The sequence below is a fragment of the Mustela lutreola genome, chromosome 2 (assembly GCF_030435805.1).
Source record: "Mustela lutreola isolate mMusLut2 chromosome 2, mMusLut2.pri, whole genome shotgun sequence".
Classification (NCBI taxonomy): domain Eukaryota; kingdom Metazoa; phylum Chordata; class Mammalia; order Carnivora; family Mustelidae; genus Mustela; species Mustela lutreola.
The window spans coordinates 25,453,012-25,470,413 of record NC_081291.1 but is presented as its reverse complement, the minus strand read 5'-3'; the positions used below and the strand labels follow the sequence as shown (position 1 = coordinate 25,470,413).

The window sequence follows — 17,402 nt, the reverse complement described above, 5'->3', positions numbered from 1 at the left end:
TGATTGGAAGAATTACTATTCCTAAAATGTCTATATTGTCCAAAATAATCTGCAGACTCATTGCAATTCCTATCAAAATTCCAATGGCCAACAGAAATAGAACAATCCCCAAATTTCTAGGGCAACACAGAAGACCCTATAAAGAAAGCAACCCTGAGAAAGAACAAAGCTGGAGGTATCACAGTAGCTGATTTCAAACTACATTACAAATCTATAGTAATCAAAACAGTACAGTACTCACATAAAAACAGAGACACAGATCAAAAGAACAGAACAAAGTGCCTAGAAATAAACCCACACTTATATGAAGGGTTAATTACAACAAAGCCCAGAATACACAATGGGGAAAGGACAGTCTTTTTAGTAAACGGTGCTGGGAAAACTGGACTGTCAAATGCAAAACATGACACTTGACAACTATCTTACAGTATACACATAAATGAACCCAAAATAGATAAAATCTTCAATACAGGACCTGAAACATGAAACCCTAGAAATGAAAACATAAGCAGTAATAAACTCCCTGACATTGATGTTGGCAATCGTTTTTAAAATCTGAGTCCAAAAGCAAAGGCCACAAAAATAAAAGTAAACAACTAAGACTGTATCAAACTAAAAACATTTCTTTACATCAAAGGGCAAAGGAAACCAACAAAATGAAAAGGCAACCTACTAAATGGGAGAAAATATTTGCAAATAATGTACCTGATAAGGGGTTAATATCTAAAATATATAAATAAATCATACAGAAGAAAAAGAACAAGATGATACTCTCAACATATACTGAAAAAGCATTTGACAAAGCACAACATCCTTTTTTGATCAAAACTCTTCACGGTGTAGGGATACAAGGCACATACCTCAGTATCATCAGAATCTCACAGCGAGTATCATTCTCAATGCGGAAAAACTGAGAACTTTTTCCCTAAAGTCAGGAACATGGCAGGGCTGTCCACTATCACCACTGCTATTCAACACAGTACTAGAAGTTCTAGCTTTGGCAATCACACACCAGAAAGAAATAAAAGGTACCCGAATTGGCAAAAAAGAAGTGTGGATACCCCAAGATTCCACCAAAATCTGTCAGAAAAAACAAATTCCAAAAAGGTGCAAGATAAAAAACTCAATACACATGAATCTGTTGTGTTTCTATACACTAATACTGTTAGAGAAATAAAGAAAAAAATCTCACTTGCAATTGCATCAAAAATAAAATACCAGAAACTGCTAGAACTCAGGCAGGAATTCAGTAGAATATCAAGACATAAAATAAATGCAGAGAAATCAGTTGTATTTCTATATACCAACAACAAGACAGAAGAAAGAGAAATTAAAAAGTCGATCCTATCTATAATTGCACCCAAAACCATAAAATACCTACGAATAAACCTAACCAAAGAGGCAAAGAATCTGTACTCAAAAACCTATATAGAGCACTCATGAAAGACTGAAGAAGACACAAAGAAATGGAAAAACATTCCATGCTCATGGACTGGAAGAACATAGTGACAATGTCTATATTACCTAGAACAATCACACATTTAATGCAATCCCTATCAAAATACCTCCAACTTTTTCAAAGAAATGGAACAAATAACCCTAAAAGTTGTACAGAACCAGAAAAGATCCCAAATAGCCAGAGGAATGTTGAAAAAGAAAACCAAAGTTGGTGGCATCACAATTCCAGAATTCAAGCTCTATTACAAAACTGTAATCATCAAGACAGTATGATCCTGGCACAAAAACAGACACATAGATCAATGGAACAGAACAGAGAACCCAGAAATGCACCCGCAATTCTATGATCAACTGATCACTGACAAAGCGGGAAAGAATGTCCAATGGAAAAATGAGTCTCTTCAACAAATGGTGCTGGGAGCTGGGAGAATTGGACAGCCACATGCAGAAGAATGAAACTGGGCCACTTCCTTACACCACACACTGAAAGACACCCCCCCCTTCGTTAACTAATTAACTGCTCTTTTGTTGTGTAAAAGTACCCCTCCTCCTCTTGCAATGAAAAGACCCTTCCCACAGGGTTGAATTCAATGTAACTGCTCTTTTGCCTTTCTGTAACAGCTTGGCTTTTAGGGCATGACACTTGACTCCTGTTTGAACAAGATACCCTCTCCTAATAGCCAGGGCATGGTCACGTAGGCAAGGGGGCTGCATGGTCACATAGGTCACGTAGGCAAGGGGGCTGCATGGTCACATAGGTCACGTAGCCAGGATGCCTTTCTGCTGAGTGATAAGGTCAAACTTCCCCTCTTTGTTTCCCCTTCCCGCCTTTCTCTTCGCGCGAGGGGGTCTTCCAAAGCCAATCCGCTAACACCAAGTATGCCTTTTTCAAAAGTTCAAACTGTCCACCAATCAGTTGCACCCCACCCAAAACTTGTTTGTACCTGTCTATAAAAACCTGGCACCACCCCAGCCGGGTGTGCTCAGCTAGCAGGAGCTGCTGACCACCCGCAGGCGCGCGCTGACCACCCGCAGGCGCCTGCGTAACAATAAAGAACCTCTTGCTGATTGCATCCAGTGGCAGTGTTGGATTCTTGGGTAAGGGGATCCGCGGGTCTTTCAACACAAAAAACAGACTCAAAATGGATGAAAGGCCTCAATGTGAGACAGGAATCCTTCAAAAATCCTTGAGGAGAACACAGGCAGCCACCTCCACCTCAGCCACAGCATCTTCTTAGAAACACCGCCAGAGGCAAGGGAAGCAAGGGCAAAAATGAACTACTGGGACTTCATCAAGATCAAAATCATTTGCACAACAAAGGAAACAGTTAACAAAACCAAAAGACAACCAACAGAATGGGAGAAGATATTTGCAAATGACATGTCTCAAAAAGGGTTAGTATCCAAAGCGTATAAAGAACTTACCAAACTCAACACCCAAAGAACAAACAATACAATCAAGAAATGGGCAGAAGACATGAACAGATGTTTCGGCAAAGACAACATCCAAATGGCCAAGGAAAAAGTGCTCCACATCGCTCGGGATCAGGGAGATACAAATCAAAACCACAGTGAGATACCACTTCACATTAGTCAGTATGGCTAAAGTTAACCAGTCAGGAAATGACAGGAGTTGGCCAGGATGCAGAGAAAGGGGAGCCCTCCTACACTGTTGGTGGGAATGCAAGCTGGGGCAGCCACTCTGGAAAACAGTATGGAGGTTCCTCAAAGAGGAACCCTACAACCCAGCATTTGCAGTACTGGGTATTTACCCTAAAGATACAAATGTAGTGATCTGAAGGGGCACACACACCCAAATGTTTATAGCAGATTGCAATGTCCACAAAAGCAGAACTATGGAAAGAGCCTGGATGTCCATCAACAGATGAATGGATGAAGAAGATGTGGTGTGGATACATAAACACACACATGTACACACACACACGAATTCTATGCAGCCATCAAAAAATACCCCGAAATCTTGCCATTTGCAACAACATGGGTGGAACCAGAGGCCATTATGTTAAGCAAAGTTAAGTCAGTCAGAGAAAGACAATTATCATATGATCGCTCTTATATGAGGAATTTGAGAGGCAGGGTGGGGGTACATGGGGGGAAGGGAGGGAAGAATGAAACAAGATGGGAACAGGGAGGGAGCCAAACCATAAAGGGACTCTTCATCTCAGGAAATAAGCTAAGGGTTGCTGGGGTGGGGCGGGGGGAAGGATATGGTGTCTGAGTTATGGACATTAGGGAGCGTATGTGCTATGGTGAATGCTGTGAACTGTGTAAGACTGATGATTCACAGACCTGTACCCATGAAACAGGTAATATATTATACATTAATTAAAAGAAATTATACAATGCAATAAGAAAAGCAAAGATACAATCTGATTTTTTAAATGGGCAGAAGATTTGAACAATTATCAAAGAAAGACCTACAGATGGCTAACAGCTACATAAAAAGATGCTCAACATCACTAATTATCAGGGAAATGAAAAATCAAAACCACTGTGAGATAACGGCTTCGCACCATTCAGAATGTTGAGTATCAAAAAGAAGAAACGACAAGAGTCAGCAAGGAGGTAGAGAAAAGAGAACACTCACGCATTGTTGGTAGACTTCTAAATTGGTTAATCTTCACTACAGAAAATATAAAGATTCCTCAAAAAGTTAAAAGAAGAACTACCACATGATCCAGCAATTCCACCTCAGGATTTATCCGAAAGAAACAAAACCACTAACTCAAAAAGATGTATGCACTCCTGTGTTCACTGGAGCACTATTTGTAATAGTGGAGGCATGGAAGCAACCTAAGTGTCAGATAAATATAAAGAAAATGTAGTGTTTACATACACAAAGGAATATTATTCAGCCATAAAAAGAAATGAAATCTTGCCATCTGTGACCACATGGATGGACACTGAGGGCATTATACTAAGTAAAAAAAGACAGAGAAAGACCAATACCATTAAGATCTAACTTATATGGGGAATTTTTTTTCTTTTACTTACAAGTGGAATCTTAAAAAAAAAAAAAAACCACACACACACACACACACAAACCACAGAAGCTCACAGAAATATTGCTGCCAAAGGCAGCAGTGGGGAGGGGAAAGAAGGACAAAATGGGTGAAGAGTCAAAAACTACAAATTCCAGTTATAAGTCTTGGGGATAAAACATACAACACAGTGACTCTAGTTAATAATAATTCCATATTTAAGAGAATAAATCTCATCACAAGAAAAAATTTTCTAACTGATGGTGATATTAACTGGACTTACTGTGACTATTCTGCAACATACACAAATATAGAATCATTATGCTCTACACCTGAAACTAATGTTGTATGTCAATTATCCCTGGATTTTTAAAAAGTGAAAAGTTAAAGGGATTTTCTGGAAGGTATTAAAAAAAAAACTCCCAGGGGCGCCTAGGTGGCTCAGTGGGTTAAGCCGCTGCCTTTGGCTCAGGTCATGGTCTCGGGGTCCTGGGATCGAGTCCCGCATCGGGCTCTCTGCTCGGCAGGGAGCCTGCTTCCCTCTCTCTCTCTCTCTGGCTGCCTCCGTCTACTTGTGATTTCTCTCTGTCAAATAAATAAATAAAATCTTTAAAAAAAAAAAATTCCCAGAAAGATATGTAAAGGATTGAAAAGATTCACAGTAAGCATGGAGACCTATAATAATAAGGCCCAAATATAGATATTACCTTATCACATTTTTAAAAATTTAAAATGAACCCATGAGGAGGCCTGGGTGGCTCAGTCAGTTAATTGTCTGCCTTTGGCTCAGGTCATGATTCCAGCGTTCTGGGACTGAGCCCTGCATCTGGCTCCCTGCTCAATGGGGAGCCTGCTTCTCCCTCTCCTGCTTTCCCTTCCCCTTCCTTGTGCACTTGCTTGCTCTCTATTTCTCTCTCTCTCAAATAAATAAAATCTTTTAAAAAATGAATAAAATGAACACATAAAAAATGTTCATCATTGGTCACCGGGAAAATGTAAATCAAAACCACAATGACATACCACTTCATAACCACAAGAATAATATGTGTAGGTTAACATGCAGAGAAATTACATATAGTGCTGATGGAAATGTAAAATCATACAATTTGGAAAAGTTTTACAATTCATCAAATGCTAAACATACAGTTATATATAACTCAGCAATGCTATTCTTCTCTCCCAAGAGATCTGAAAATATACATCTAGGTAAGTTCTGCTTAAGTGTTCATAGCGTATCTTTAATAACCCAAACATCCACCAACTGATGAAGGAATAAACAAAATGTGGTATATGCACAAAATGGGATATTATTCAGTGATGAAGGATGATGAGGTATTGCTACATGCTACAACATGATGAACCTTAAAACATTACGCTAAATGAAAGAATCCAGGCACAAAATACTACATATGGTATGATTCCAATTATATGAAATGTCTAGAATAGGCAAATCTAGAGTAACAGAAAGTAGATTGCTGGTTACCTTTAACTGGAGAAAAGGGAGAAAAGAATGAACACAGGGGTTCTTTCTGGGGTGATAAAAATGTTCTTAAATTCATTGTGAGGATGGTTGCACAACTCTAATTGTACTCTTTAAAAAAAATACTGTATCAGAAGGTTTATATGAACACATTATAGATGAAAACTTCTATAATCTGGGGAAGGAAACAGCTATCCAAACCTGGGAGGCACAGAGAACTCCCATCAAACTCAACAAAAGCTGGCCAACCCCAAGACATATTGCAGCAAAATCTGCAAAATACAGAGATAAGGAAAGAATCCTGAGAGCAGCAAGAGAAAAGAAATCCCTAATCTACAAGGGAAGACAAATCAGATTAGTAGTAAATCTTACCAAAGAAACACAGCAGGCCAGAAGAGAGTGGCATGATATATTCAAGGTCCTGAATGGGAAAAATACACAGTAAAGAAAATTTTATCCATCAAGGATTTGGAATAGAAGGAAATAAAGAGATTCCCAGACAAACAAAACTAGGAGTTTACGATGACTAAACTACCACCCTGCAAAAAATATTAAAAATTTCCTTTAAATTTCCTCCTTTAAAGTCGGAAAGACCAAAAGCAACAAAGTCTAGAAAGATACAGAGAAAAATCTCCAGAAACAGTGACTTTACAGGCAATACAATGGCACTACCTTCTTATCTATAATAATTCCTGAATATAAGAATTCCTGAATGTAAATGGACTAAATGCCCCAATCAGAAGATGTTTAAGGTATCAGAATGGATTTTTTAAAAAAAAGATCTACCTATATACTGCTTACAAGAGACTCATTTTTAGACCTAAAGACACCTGCAGATTGAAAGTGAGGTGATGAAAACCAAAGTTTCAGAAGTCAACAGAGAGCCAGAGTAGGCATGTTTAATATCAAACTTGATTTTAAATGAAAAAAATATATAATATGAGACAAAGGGCACTATCTCATAAACAAGGTGTCTATCCAACAAGAAGATCTAACAATTGCAAATATTTATGCCCCCAACTTGGCAAGCACCTAATACACAAGTCAATTGATAACAAACATAAAGAAACTCATTAGTAACAATAGGAGACCTTAATACACCACTTAACAGAAACAGACAGATCATCTAAGCGTAAAATCAAAAGAAAACAACGGCTCTGAATGACACAACTGGACCAGAGGGACTTAACAGACATATTCAGAACATTTCATCCTAAAGCAGCAGCAGAATACACATTCTTTCTAAGTACACATGGAATATTCTCCAAAATAGATCACATGGTGGATCACAAATCAGGCCTTCGACAAATACAAAAAGAATGAGATCATACCATGCATATTTTCAGACCACAGTGCTATGAATCCTGAAGTCAACCACAAGAAAAAATTTGGAAAGATCACAAATACATGGAGATTAAAGAACATCCTACTAAAGAATGAAAAGGGGGGCACCTGGGTGGCTCAGTGGGTTAAGCCTCTGTCTTTGGTTCAGGTCATGATCTCAGGGTCCTGGAATCAGGCTCCGCATCCAGCTCTCTACTCAGCAGGGAGCCTGCTTCCCCTCTCTACCTACCTGTGATCTCTGTCAAATAAATAAATTAATTAAATATTTAAAAAAAAATAATGAAGAGGTTAACCAGGAAATTAAAGAAGAAATTTTTTTTTTAAGATTTTATTTATTTGAAAGACAGAGATCACAACTGGCAGGCAGGCAGAGAGAGCGGGGGAGAAGCAGGCTCCCCAATGATCAGAGAGCCCGATGCAGGACTCCATCCCAGGACCTTGGGATCATGACTCGAGCCAAAGGCAGCGGCCCAACCCACTGAGCCACCCAGGCGCCCTAAAGAAGAAATTTTTAAAAATCCACAGAAGCAAATGAAAACACGATAGTCCAAAACCTCGGGGATGCAGCAAAGATGGTCCTGAAAAGAAAGTATACTGCAATACAAGCCTACTTTGAAGCAAGAAAAATCTCAAATATACAACCTAACCTTACACCTAAAGGAAGCTAGAAAAGGATCATCAAATAAAGCCTAAAGTCAGCAGAAGGAAGGAAATAAAAAGATTAGAGCAGAAATAAAAAAACTAGTAGGACAGATCAATGAAACTAAAATATTTTTCTCTGAAAGAATAAAACTGATAAACCCCTAGCCAGACTTAATCAAAACAGAAAGACCAAAATAAATAAAATCACCAATGAAAGAAGAGAGATCACAACCAACACCACAGAAATATAATTATTAGAGATTATTAGGAAAAATCATATGTCAACAAAACAAGCATCTGGAAGAAATGGATAAATTCTTAGAAATCTACAAACTGCCAAAACTGAAACAGGAAGAAAAAAATTTAAATAGACCCATAACCAGCAAAGAAACTGAATCTGTAATCAAAAATCTCTCAAATACAAAAGTACAGGGCCAGATGGCTTCCCAGGGGAATTCTACTAGACTTAAAAAAAAAAAAAAAAAAAAAAAAAAAAAAAAAAAAAAAAAAAAAAAGTTAATACACATTCTTCTCAAAACAGTTCCAAAAAAAGAGAAATAAATGGAAGAAAACTTCTAAATTCATTCTATGAGGCCAGCATTACCTTGATTCCAAAACCAGACAAAGACCCCAGCAAAAAAGAGAATTATACCTAATATATAATTGATAAACATGGGTGTGAAAATTCTCAACAAGATTAAAGAACATCCTATATGTATATAAAAAATATATGTTTATAAAAAAAAAAAAAAAAAAAATAAAAATAAATAAATATTTTCGACTATTAAAAAAAAAAAAAAAAAAAAAAAAAAAAAAAAAAAAAAAAAAAGATTAAAGAACATCCTACTAAAGAATGAAAAGGGGGGCACCTGGGTGGCTCAGTGGGTTAAGCCTCTGTCTTTGGCTCAGGTCATGATCTCAGGGTCCTGGAATCAGGCTCCGCATCTAGCTCTCTACTCAGCAGGGAGCCTGCTTCCCCTCTCTACCTACCTACCTGTGATCTCTGTCAAATAAATAAATTAAATATTAAAAAAAAATGAAGAGGTTAACCAGGAAATTAAGAAGAAAAAATTTTTTTTAAGATTTTATTTATTTGAAAGACAGAGATCACAAGTACGCAGAGAGGCAGGCAGATCAAACCCAACAGTACATTAAAAGTACATTTAAACGTTCTTCTGCATTAAAACATTAAACAAAAGTACATTAAAATTCTTCTACATGTGGCTGTCCAGCTTTCTCAGCACCATTTGTTGAAGAAGAATGTTTTTTCCATTGGACATTCTTTCCTGCTTTGTCAAAGATTAGTCAAACATGGAGTTGAGGGTCTATTTCAATAATTGAGGGTACAGGGCGCCTGGGTGGCTCAGTGGGTTAAGCCGCTGCCTTCGGCTCGGGTCATGATCTCAGGGTCCTGGGATCGAGTCCCGCATCGGGCTCTCTGCTCAGCAGGGAGCCTGCTTCCCTATCTCTCTCTCTCTCTCTCTGGCTGCCTCTCCATCTACTTGTGATTTCTCTCTGTCAAATTAATAAATTAAAAAAAAAAAATTGAGGGTACATTTTAATAATTTCAATTATTAAAACAATTATTCACCACAATCAAGTGGGACTTATTCCTTGGCTGCAGGGAAGGTTCAATATTTGCAAATCAATCAACATAATATACCACATGAGTAAGAGAAAGGATAAGAACCATATGATCCTCTCAACTGATGCAGAAAAAGCATCTGACAAAGTACAGCATTCTTTCTTGATTAAAACTCTTCAGAGGGAACATACCTCAATATCATACAAGCCATAGACAAAAAGCCCACAGCAAATATCATTCTCAATGGAGAAAAACAGAGCTTTCCTCCTAAGGTCAGGAACATGGCAGGGATGTCCACTGTCACTACTGTTTTTCAACATAGTACTAGAAGTCCTAGCCTCAGCAATCATGCAACAAGAAGAAATAAAAGGCATCTCAATTGGCAAAAAAGTCAAACTCTAACTCTTTGCAGATGACATAATACTCTATGTAGAAAACACAAAAGATTCCACCTCAAAATCACTAAAACTCATATAGGAATTCAGCAAAGTGGCAGGATATAAAATCAAGGCAGAGAAATGAGCTGCATTTCTATATGCTAACAATGAGGCAGAAGAAAGAAATTAGGGAGTCAATCCCATCTACAAATGCACCAAAAACTGTAAGATACCTAAGAATTAACCTAACCAAAGAGGCAAAGTATTTGTACTCACAAAACTACAAAACACTCATAAAAGAAACTGAGAAAGACAAAGATATGCAAAAACATTCCCTGCTTGTAGACCTTCAAGAACAAATATTGTTAAAATGTCTATGCTACCTAGAGCAATCTACACATTCAATGCAGTCTCTATTAAAATACCATCAATTTTTTTCAGAGCTGGAACAAATAATCCTAAAATTTATATGGAACCAGAAAAGACCCCAAATAGCCAAAGGAATGTTGAAAAAGAAAACCAAAGCTGGTGGCATCACAATTCTGGACTCCAAGCTCTACTACAAAGCTGTAATCATCAAGACAGAATGGTACTGGCAAAAAAACAGACATATAGATCAATGGAATAGAACAGAGAACCCAGAAATGGACCCTCAACTCCATGGTTGACTAATCTTCGACAAAACAGGAAAGAATATCCAATGGAAAAAATACAGTCTCTTCAACAAGTGGTGCTGGGAAAACTGGACAGCAACAAGCAGAAGAATGAAACTGAGCCACTTTCATACACCATTCACAAAAATAAATTCAAAATGGATGAAAGACCTAAATGTGAGACAGGAATCCATCAAAATCCTTGAGAACACAGGCAGCAACCTCTTTGACCTCAGCCATAACAACTTCTTATTAAACACGTCTCTAGAGGCAAGGGAAACAAAAGCAAATCAAAAGTGAACTACTGGGACTTTCTTCATCAAGATAAAAAGCTTCTACACAGTGAAGAAAAAAATCAACAAAACTAAAAGAAAACCTACAGAATGGGAGAAGATATTTGCAAATGACGTGTCTGAAAAAGGGTTAGTATCCAAAATCTATAAATAACTTATCAAACTCAACACCAAAAAAATGAATAATCCAGTTAAGAAATGGGCTAGAAGGGGCACCTCCAGTAGCTCAGTCACTTAAGCAGCTACCTTTGGCTCAAGTCACGTTCCAAGAGTCCTGGGATGGAGCCCTGCACTGGACTCCCTGCTCAGTGGGGAGCCTGCTTCTCCCTGTCCCTCTCCCTGCCACTCCCCCTGCTTGTGCTCTCTCTGTGAAATAAATTTAAAAATCCTAAAAAAAAAAAAAAAAGAAAAGGGGGGGGGCGGTGCAGAAGACACAGACATTTTCCCAAAGACATATAGTTGCCTAATAGGCACATGAAAAGATGCTCAACTTCACTCATCAGGAAAATACAAATCAAAACCGTAATGAGATACCACCTCACACCTATCAAACTGGCTAAAATTTAATTGCACAGAAAACAACAGATGTTGGCAAATATATGGAGAAAAGGGAATCCTCCTACACTGTTGATGAGAATGCAAATTAATGCAGCCACTCTGGAAAACTGTATGAGGGGGGTCCCTCAAAAAGTTAAAATATAACTACCCTATGACCCAGTAATTATACTACTAGATATTTACCTAAAGGACACAAAAATACTGATTCAAAGGGGCACATGCACCATGATGTTTATAGCAGCATTATCAACAACAGCCAAAATATAGAAAGAGCCCAAATATCCATGGATGAAGAAGATGGTATATAACTTGGCCATCAAAAAGAATGAAAGCTTGCCATGTGCAATGACATGGACAGAACTAGAAGATACTGGGGCACTTGGGTGGCTCAGTCGGTTAAGCATCTGCCTTTAGCTTAGGTCGCTTCTCCCTTTCCCTCTGCTTCTCCCTTCTGCTTCTGCTGCCTCTCACTCATTCTCCCTCTCTCTCACATAAATGAGGGGAAAAAAGAGAACTGAGTGATTATAGAGGGAGGGGAGTGGGGAAATGGGCTAACTGGGTGATGGGTATTTAGGAGGGCACTTGTGATGTGCACTGGGCATTATATGTAAGTGGTGAATCACTAAATTCTACATCTGAAACAATTTTACCATATATGTTAACTAGAATTTAATTTAAAACTTGAAGAACAAAACCAAAACACTGCACTGTATCCTTTAGGGGGGTTAACTATATGCTATGTGAATTAAACCTCAATGAAGCTGTTACAGAGAAATTAAAAATCAAGAGATCCCTTTATTTTCTAATCCTTGCTAAAAACTGGTGAATTCCTTTCATTTTTAAACAGAGCTCAATTCTCCCATCCAAGTACTAACCAGGCCCGAGCCTGCTTGGCTTCCGAGATCAGACGAGATCGGGCACGTTCAGGGTGGTATGGCCGTAGACAAACAGAGCTCAATTCTAAACTAAGCTTAATTCTGACTGTGACGTTAATTTTAAGTAAATTTTAAACCAAATCACAACTGTTAAACAAATACCTGTTTGCACAGCAGTATCCTTTTTGGGAGAGGTTGTAGAACTGATACATGTATTCTTTTTACCACTGACATCATCCAAGCCATGTCCTAAATTTGAAATGTTGTTAGTCACTTTATCAAATAGCAAGAGAAATATATTATCCAACATAATGACAGTTCAGGAAGATTAAGAGAAAGTATGTGTAGCAGCAACTAAATACGCACAAGATTTTCAGTGTAATCAATGTGAACATTACAATAAAAATATAAAAGGGCTATCCTAAATTTTCTTACAAAAAGTGACCTGCATTTTTATCCCTTATTGAATATGAGGATCCTTTCAGAGATTTCTCTAAAAACACTGGGTAAAAAAAAGTATACATTTTACCTATTATAAACAAAACATAAGAAAATTTATGTAAAAAGTAGGAAACAAAGGCAGAAGAAAAATTATTAAATTTCCTTACTACTTACGGCCCACTGACAAGTCCTTGAAATAGGTCGTCAGTGACATTCCTCTAGGAACTCAACTGCCTGGATGTTCACACTTTGCTAAGGGCAGAAAGCAATCTTAGCCCAACCCCCACGATCTTGTACATCTATTGTAACATAAAAAAATTTCCTCTGGAAACTGCCTTTATCTCTACCCCTCTTCCCAATACATGTTGGCAATCATCCCCCAATCATACGACCCACTGATATACATCTGAAGGGTCTCATGACTAAGTTTTTATTAGACAGTAAGTAATAAATGACGTTTTCCCAATAACTGCTAGCCCCCTTAAGGTCCTGGAAACTGTTCTTCCAAATTCCTTACATATTTACACTATCCCTAATCCCTCACAACTTGAAAGTATATGATGGGCCACTCCTCACGACCCTAGCACAACTCTTTCTGCCCACGGGTCCTGTCCCAGTGCTTTAATAAAACCACCTTTTTGCACCAAAAACATCTGGAGAATTCTTGGTTGTTGTCTTCAACCCCTAACATCCTTCCTGTATCAAAGATTATTGGAAAGTGCCCGACCCTGCTTAGTTATTATTTAGTTCTTCTCTTAAACCAATTTCCCAAACAAAATAAGCATTTTTATAAAGTTACATCAGGTCAAGATCTGAAATTCCTAAAACAATATTTATTCACTAGGTGCGTTAAAGGTACCGAAAATAGGCAGTTATTTAAAATCCTCTTCAAAAGATATTTTAAGTAAAATTGTAGTGAACTGCTTACCACCAAGATTTTTAATCAATCCAGAAGTGTCGTGTCCCTTTTGAGCCAATTCTCGGATTCTCTGTTCTTGTTTCAGCCTCTGTGCTAGCTCCTGTGCTCTCTGCATTGTCTGAAATAGCTCATTTGTTTTGAGAGTCATGATTTCCTGTTAATATTGAAGGGCACAGAATTATTAAATGCAATTATCAGACACCTGCAGACTTGACTATTCTGAGCAGATGTGCGAGGCACTATGTGCGAGGCACTATTCAAGATACTGGGACAAAGTCAATAGGGCAAAGCGTTCTCCCTTTTGGAACTTACATTTTAGTATCATATTCTACAGCTGTATTAGACCACAAATGTAAAAATTCTTTTACCCACTGAAATTTATTATAATAAAGTCTTCAAAGCTTCTAAAACCAGTGATTAATTCCATCAAAATTCCATTAAGATTAAAAACAGATTATTAAGAGGTAAAATAGGATTTACAGCCATTTCTTACAATTCAAACAAATGACCCTTTGACTTTATTCACATATATAGTTTTTTCATAGGAGCAGTTGGCTTAACCTATTAAACATAATGAAAATAGAACCCAGATCATCCACTTCATCAGTGTGGAGTTAAGGCTGAAAAGGGAAAAATCAAGAAAATGCAGGCTCTGGGCTGCATCTCCGAGGGCGAGTGGAAATGCTCTATGCTCTACTATAAACCTCACAAATCCTTGGTAATCACGTCACTGTAGGATTTGCTCACGTCAGGTCAGCTCAAACATGACACTTCACAAAATCATCCCTAGGCCACATGTACCACTTAACAGAGATGTTCTTGTAGCTAACCAGGTATCTACTCTTTTTTAAAAAAACGATCTTATTTAGAGATACCTGGTTGGCTCAGTTGGTTAAGCAGCTGCCTTCAGCTTAGGTCATGATTCCACTGTCCTGGGATCGAGTCCTACATCCGGCTCCCTGCTCGATGGGGAGCCTGCTTTTCCCTCTGCCCCTCCCCCTGCTTGTGCTCTCCCTTGTGCGCTCTCTCTCTCTCTCTCTGACAAATGGATAAATAAAATCATAAAAAAATAAAAAAAAAAATGGGCGTCTGGGTGGCTCAGCGGGTTAAAGCCTTTGCCTTTGGCTCAGGTCATGATCCCAGGGTGCTGGGATAGAGCCCCGCACTGGGCTCTCTGCTCAGCAGGGAGCCTGCTTCCCCTCTCTCTCTGCCTGCCTCTCTGCCTACTTGTGATCTCTGTCTTTCAAATAAATAAATGAAATCTTTAAAATAAATAAATAAATAAAATTTTAAGATTTAAAAAAATAATCTTATTTAAGCACACAGGAAAACTCTAACACAGCAATGAAATGTATCATCAATACGAGCCTGCAAATATATGCTCCTGTTCACTAATGGACACAGACAGAAAGGCCAATATCATTTCTCTTAACACATCTAGGATATTTATTAATAATTACTGCTTAGGCGTGTACGGGTGACTCAGAGAGTTAAGCCTCTGCCTTTGGCTCAGGTCATGATCTCAGGGTCCTGGGATCGAGCCCTGCATTGGGCTCTCTGCTCAGCAGGAAGACTGCTACCCCTCTCTGCCTGCCTCTCTGCCTACTTGTGATCTGTCAAATAAATAAATAAAATCTTAAAAAATAATAATAATAATTATTGCTTAGAAAACATTTCAAAATGAAGTACATGGGTAATTTTTGTTGTTGTTGTGCTGTACTGGCCTTTCTTAGCAGAGAAAAAAACCCAAGCAATATGGCATTTGTGAACTGATCACTTGAAATAATTAAAAACTTCTCTAGATTCTCCTTTACATTCATAACCTTTATAATGCAACACTTCAGTGTTTCTGCATACACCTTCAAAATTTCAAAACAGATGCAAATGTTCAACTTCTGATTATTTTCTTTTAAAAATACACCCATTTTTACTCTATCCATTTTTACTCTATAATGTTATTTATAATATAAATACTACCATGTTCACAGTTTGGAAGAATTAACACTTTAAACATCCACTCTATTAAAGCAATCTACAGATTGAATGTAATCCCTATCAAAATACCAACAGAATTTTCCACAGAGCTAGAACAAATAATCTTAAAATCTGTATGGAACCACAAAGGACCCCAAATAGCCAAAGCAATTCTGAGGAAGCAGAACAAAGCTGAAGGTATCACAATCTTAGATTTCAAATCATATATGCTACAATGCCAGTACTCAAAATAGTATAGCAATGGCACAAACCAGATCAAAAGAAGATGAAAGGGAGCCCAGGAATAAAACCTGGTCATGTTTATATGGTCAAGTAATCAATGACAAAGAAGGCAAGAATATCCAATGGGAAAAAGACAGTCTCTTCAGTAAAATATGCTGGGAAAACTGGACAGTTACATGCACAAGAATGAAACTGGACCACTTTCTTCCACCATACACATAAATAAACTCAAATGGATATAAACTGTGAGACCTAAGACCATAAAACTCCTTAAAGGAAACAGAGGCAGTAACCTCTTGGACATCGGCATTACCATGGACCTGCGCTGCGCTGTACATTTATACTGGAATTTTAATTTCCATTTTCTAGATCTGTCTCCTCAGGCAAAGGAAATAAAAGCAAAAATAAACTGTTGGGATTACATAAAAATAAAAAGCTTCTACACAACAAAAGAAACCATCCACAAAACAACAAATTACTGAATGGGAGAAGATATCTGCAAACAACATATGTGAAAAGGAGTTAATATCCAAAATATACAAATAACTCATACAACTCAACACCAAAACACCAAATAATGATTTTTTTTTAAGGGAGACAGCATGACCACATGAATGGGGAGATGGGCTGACAAAGTGGGGGAGGGGGGAGAATCTTAAGCAGGCTCCATGCTAGGCTTGATCTCACAACCCAGTGAGCATGACCTGAGCTGAAACCAAGACTCAGACACTTAGTCTACTGCCCCCAAAATAATTTAGTTTTTAAAAAAGATCAGAGGACCCAAACAAACATTTTTCCAAAGCATACAGATGGCTAACTGACACAGGAAAAGATCCTCAACATCACTAATCATTAGGGAAATGTGAATCAAAACCATAATTATATCATCTCACCATTGTCAGAACAGCTAGTATTAAAAAGACAAGAAACAACAAGTGTTGGTGAGGATGTAGAGAAAAGGGAACCTTTGTGCACTATTGGTAGGAATGGAAATTGATATACCCTCTGTGGAAAACAATAAGGACCCTCCAAAAAAAATTAAAAGTAGAATTACCACACAGTCTAGTAATTTCACTATAAAGTATTTACCCAAAGGGAAAAAAAGATATATGCACCCAAATGTTTACTGCAGCATTATTTGTAACAGCCAAGATATGGAAGCAACTCAAGTATCCATCAGCAGAAGAATGCATAAGAAGATGTGGTATATACAAAAAGTAGAGTATCATTCAGCCATAAAAAAGAAAGAGACCTTGCCATTTGCAATAACACGGATGGACCTAGAAGGTATTATGCTAAAGTCAGTCAGTCAGATGGGAAAGATCGATACTATATGAAGTCACTTATATGTGGAAACTAAAAAGATAAAATGAAAAGCAAAACAAAAAACCCCAAACAATAAAACAGACCCACAGGGGTACCTGGGTGGCTCAGTGGGTTAAAGCCTCTGCCTTTGGCTCGGGTCATGATCCCATCGGGCTCTCTGCTCTGCAGGGAGTCTGCTTCCTCCTCTCTCTCTTTCTCTGCCTGCCTCTCTGCCTATCTCTCTGCCTGCCTC

At 38.0% G+C, this 17,402-nt stretch overlaps 1 protein-coding gene across 10 annotated transcripts in view; it reads right to left on the bottom strand.

Moving 5' to 3' along the window:
• Positions 1-17,402, bottom strand: part of CCDC66 (coiled-coil domain containing 66) — a 69,286-nt gene that overhangs the window by 14,087 nt on the left and 37,797 nt on the right. For all 10 annotated transcript variants that reach the window (XM_059161231.1, XM_059161232.1, XM_059161238.1 and 7 more), the window contains 2 exons: positions 13,637-13,781; positions 12,430-12,516 (listed from right to left, as the gene is read on the bottom strand). In XM_059161231.1, the coding sequence (XP_059017214.1) occupies positions 12,430-12,516; positions 13,637-13,781 (232 nt within the window). The remainder of the gene's footprint in view (positions 1-12,429; positions 12,517-13,636; positions 13,782-17,402) is intronic.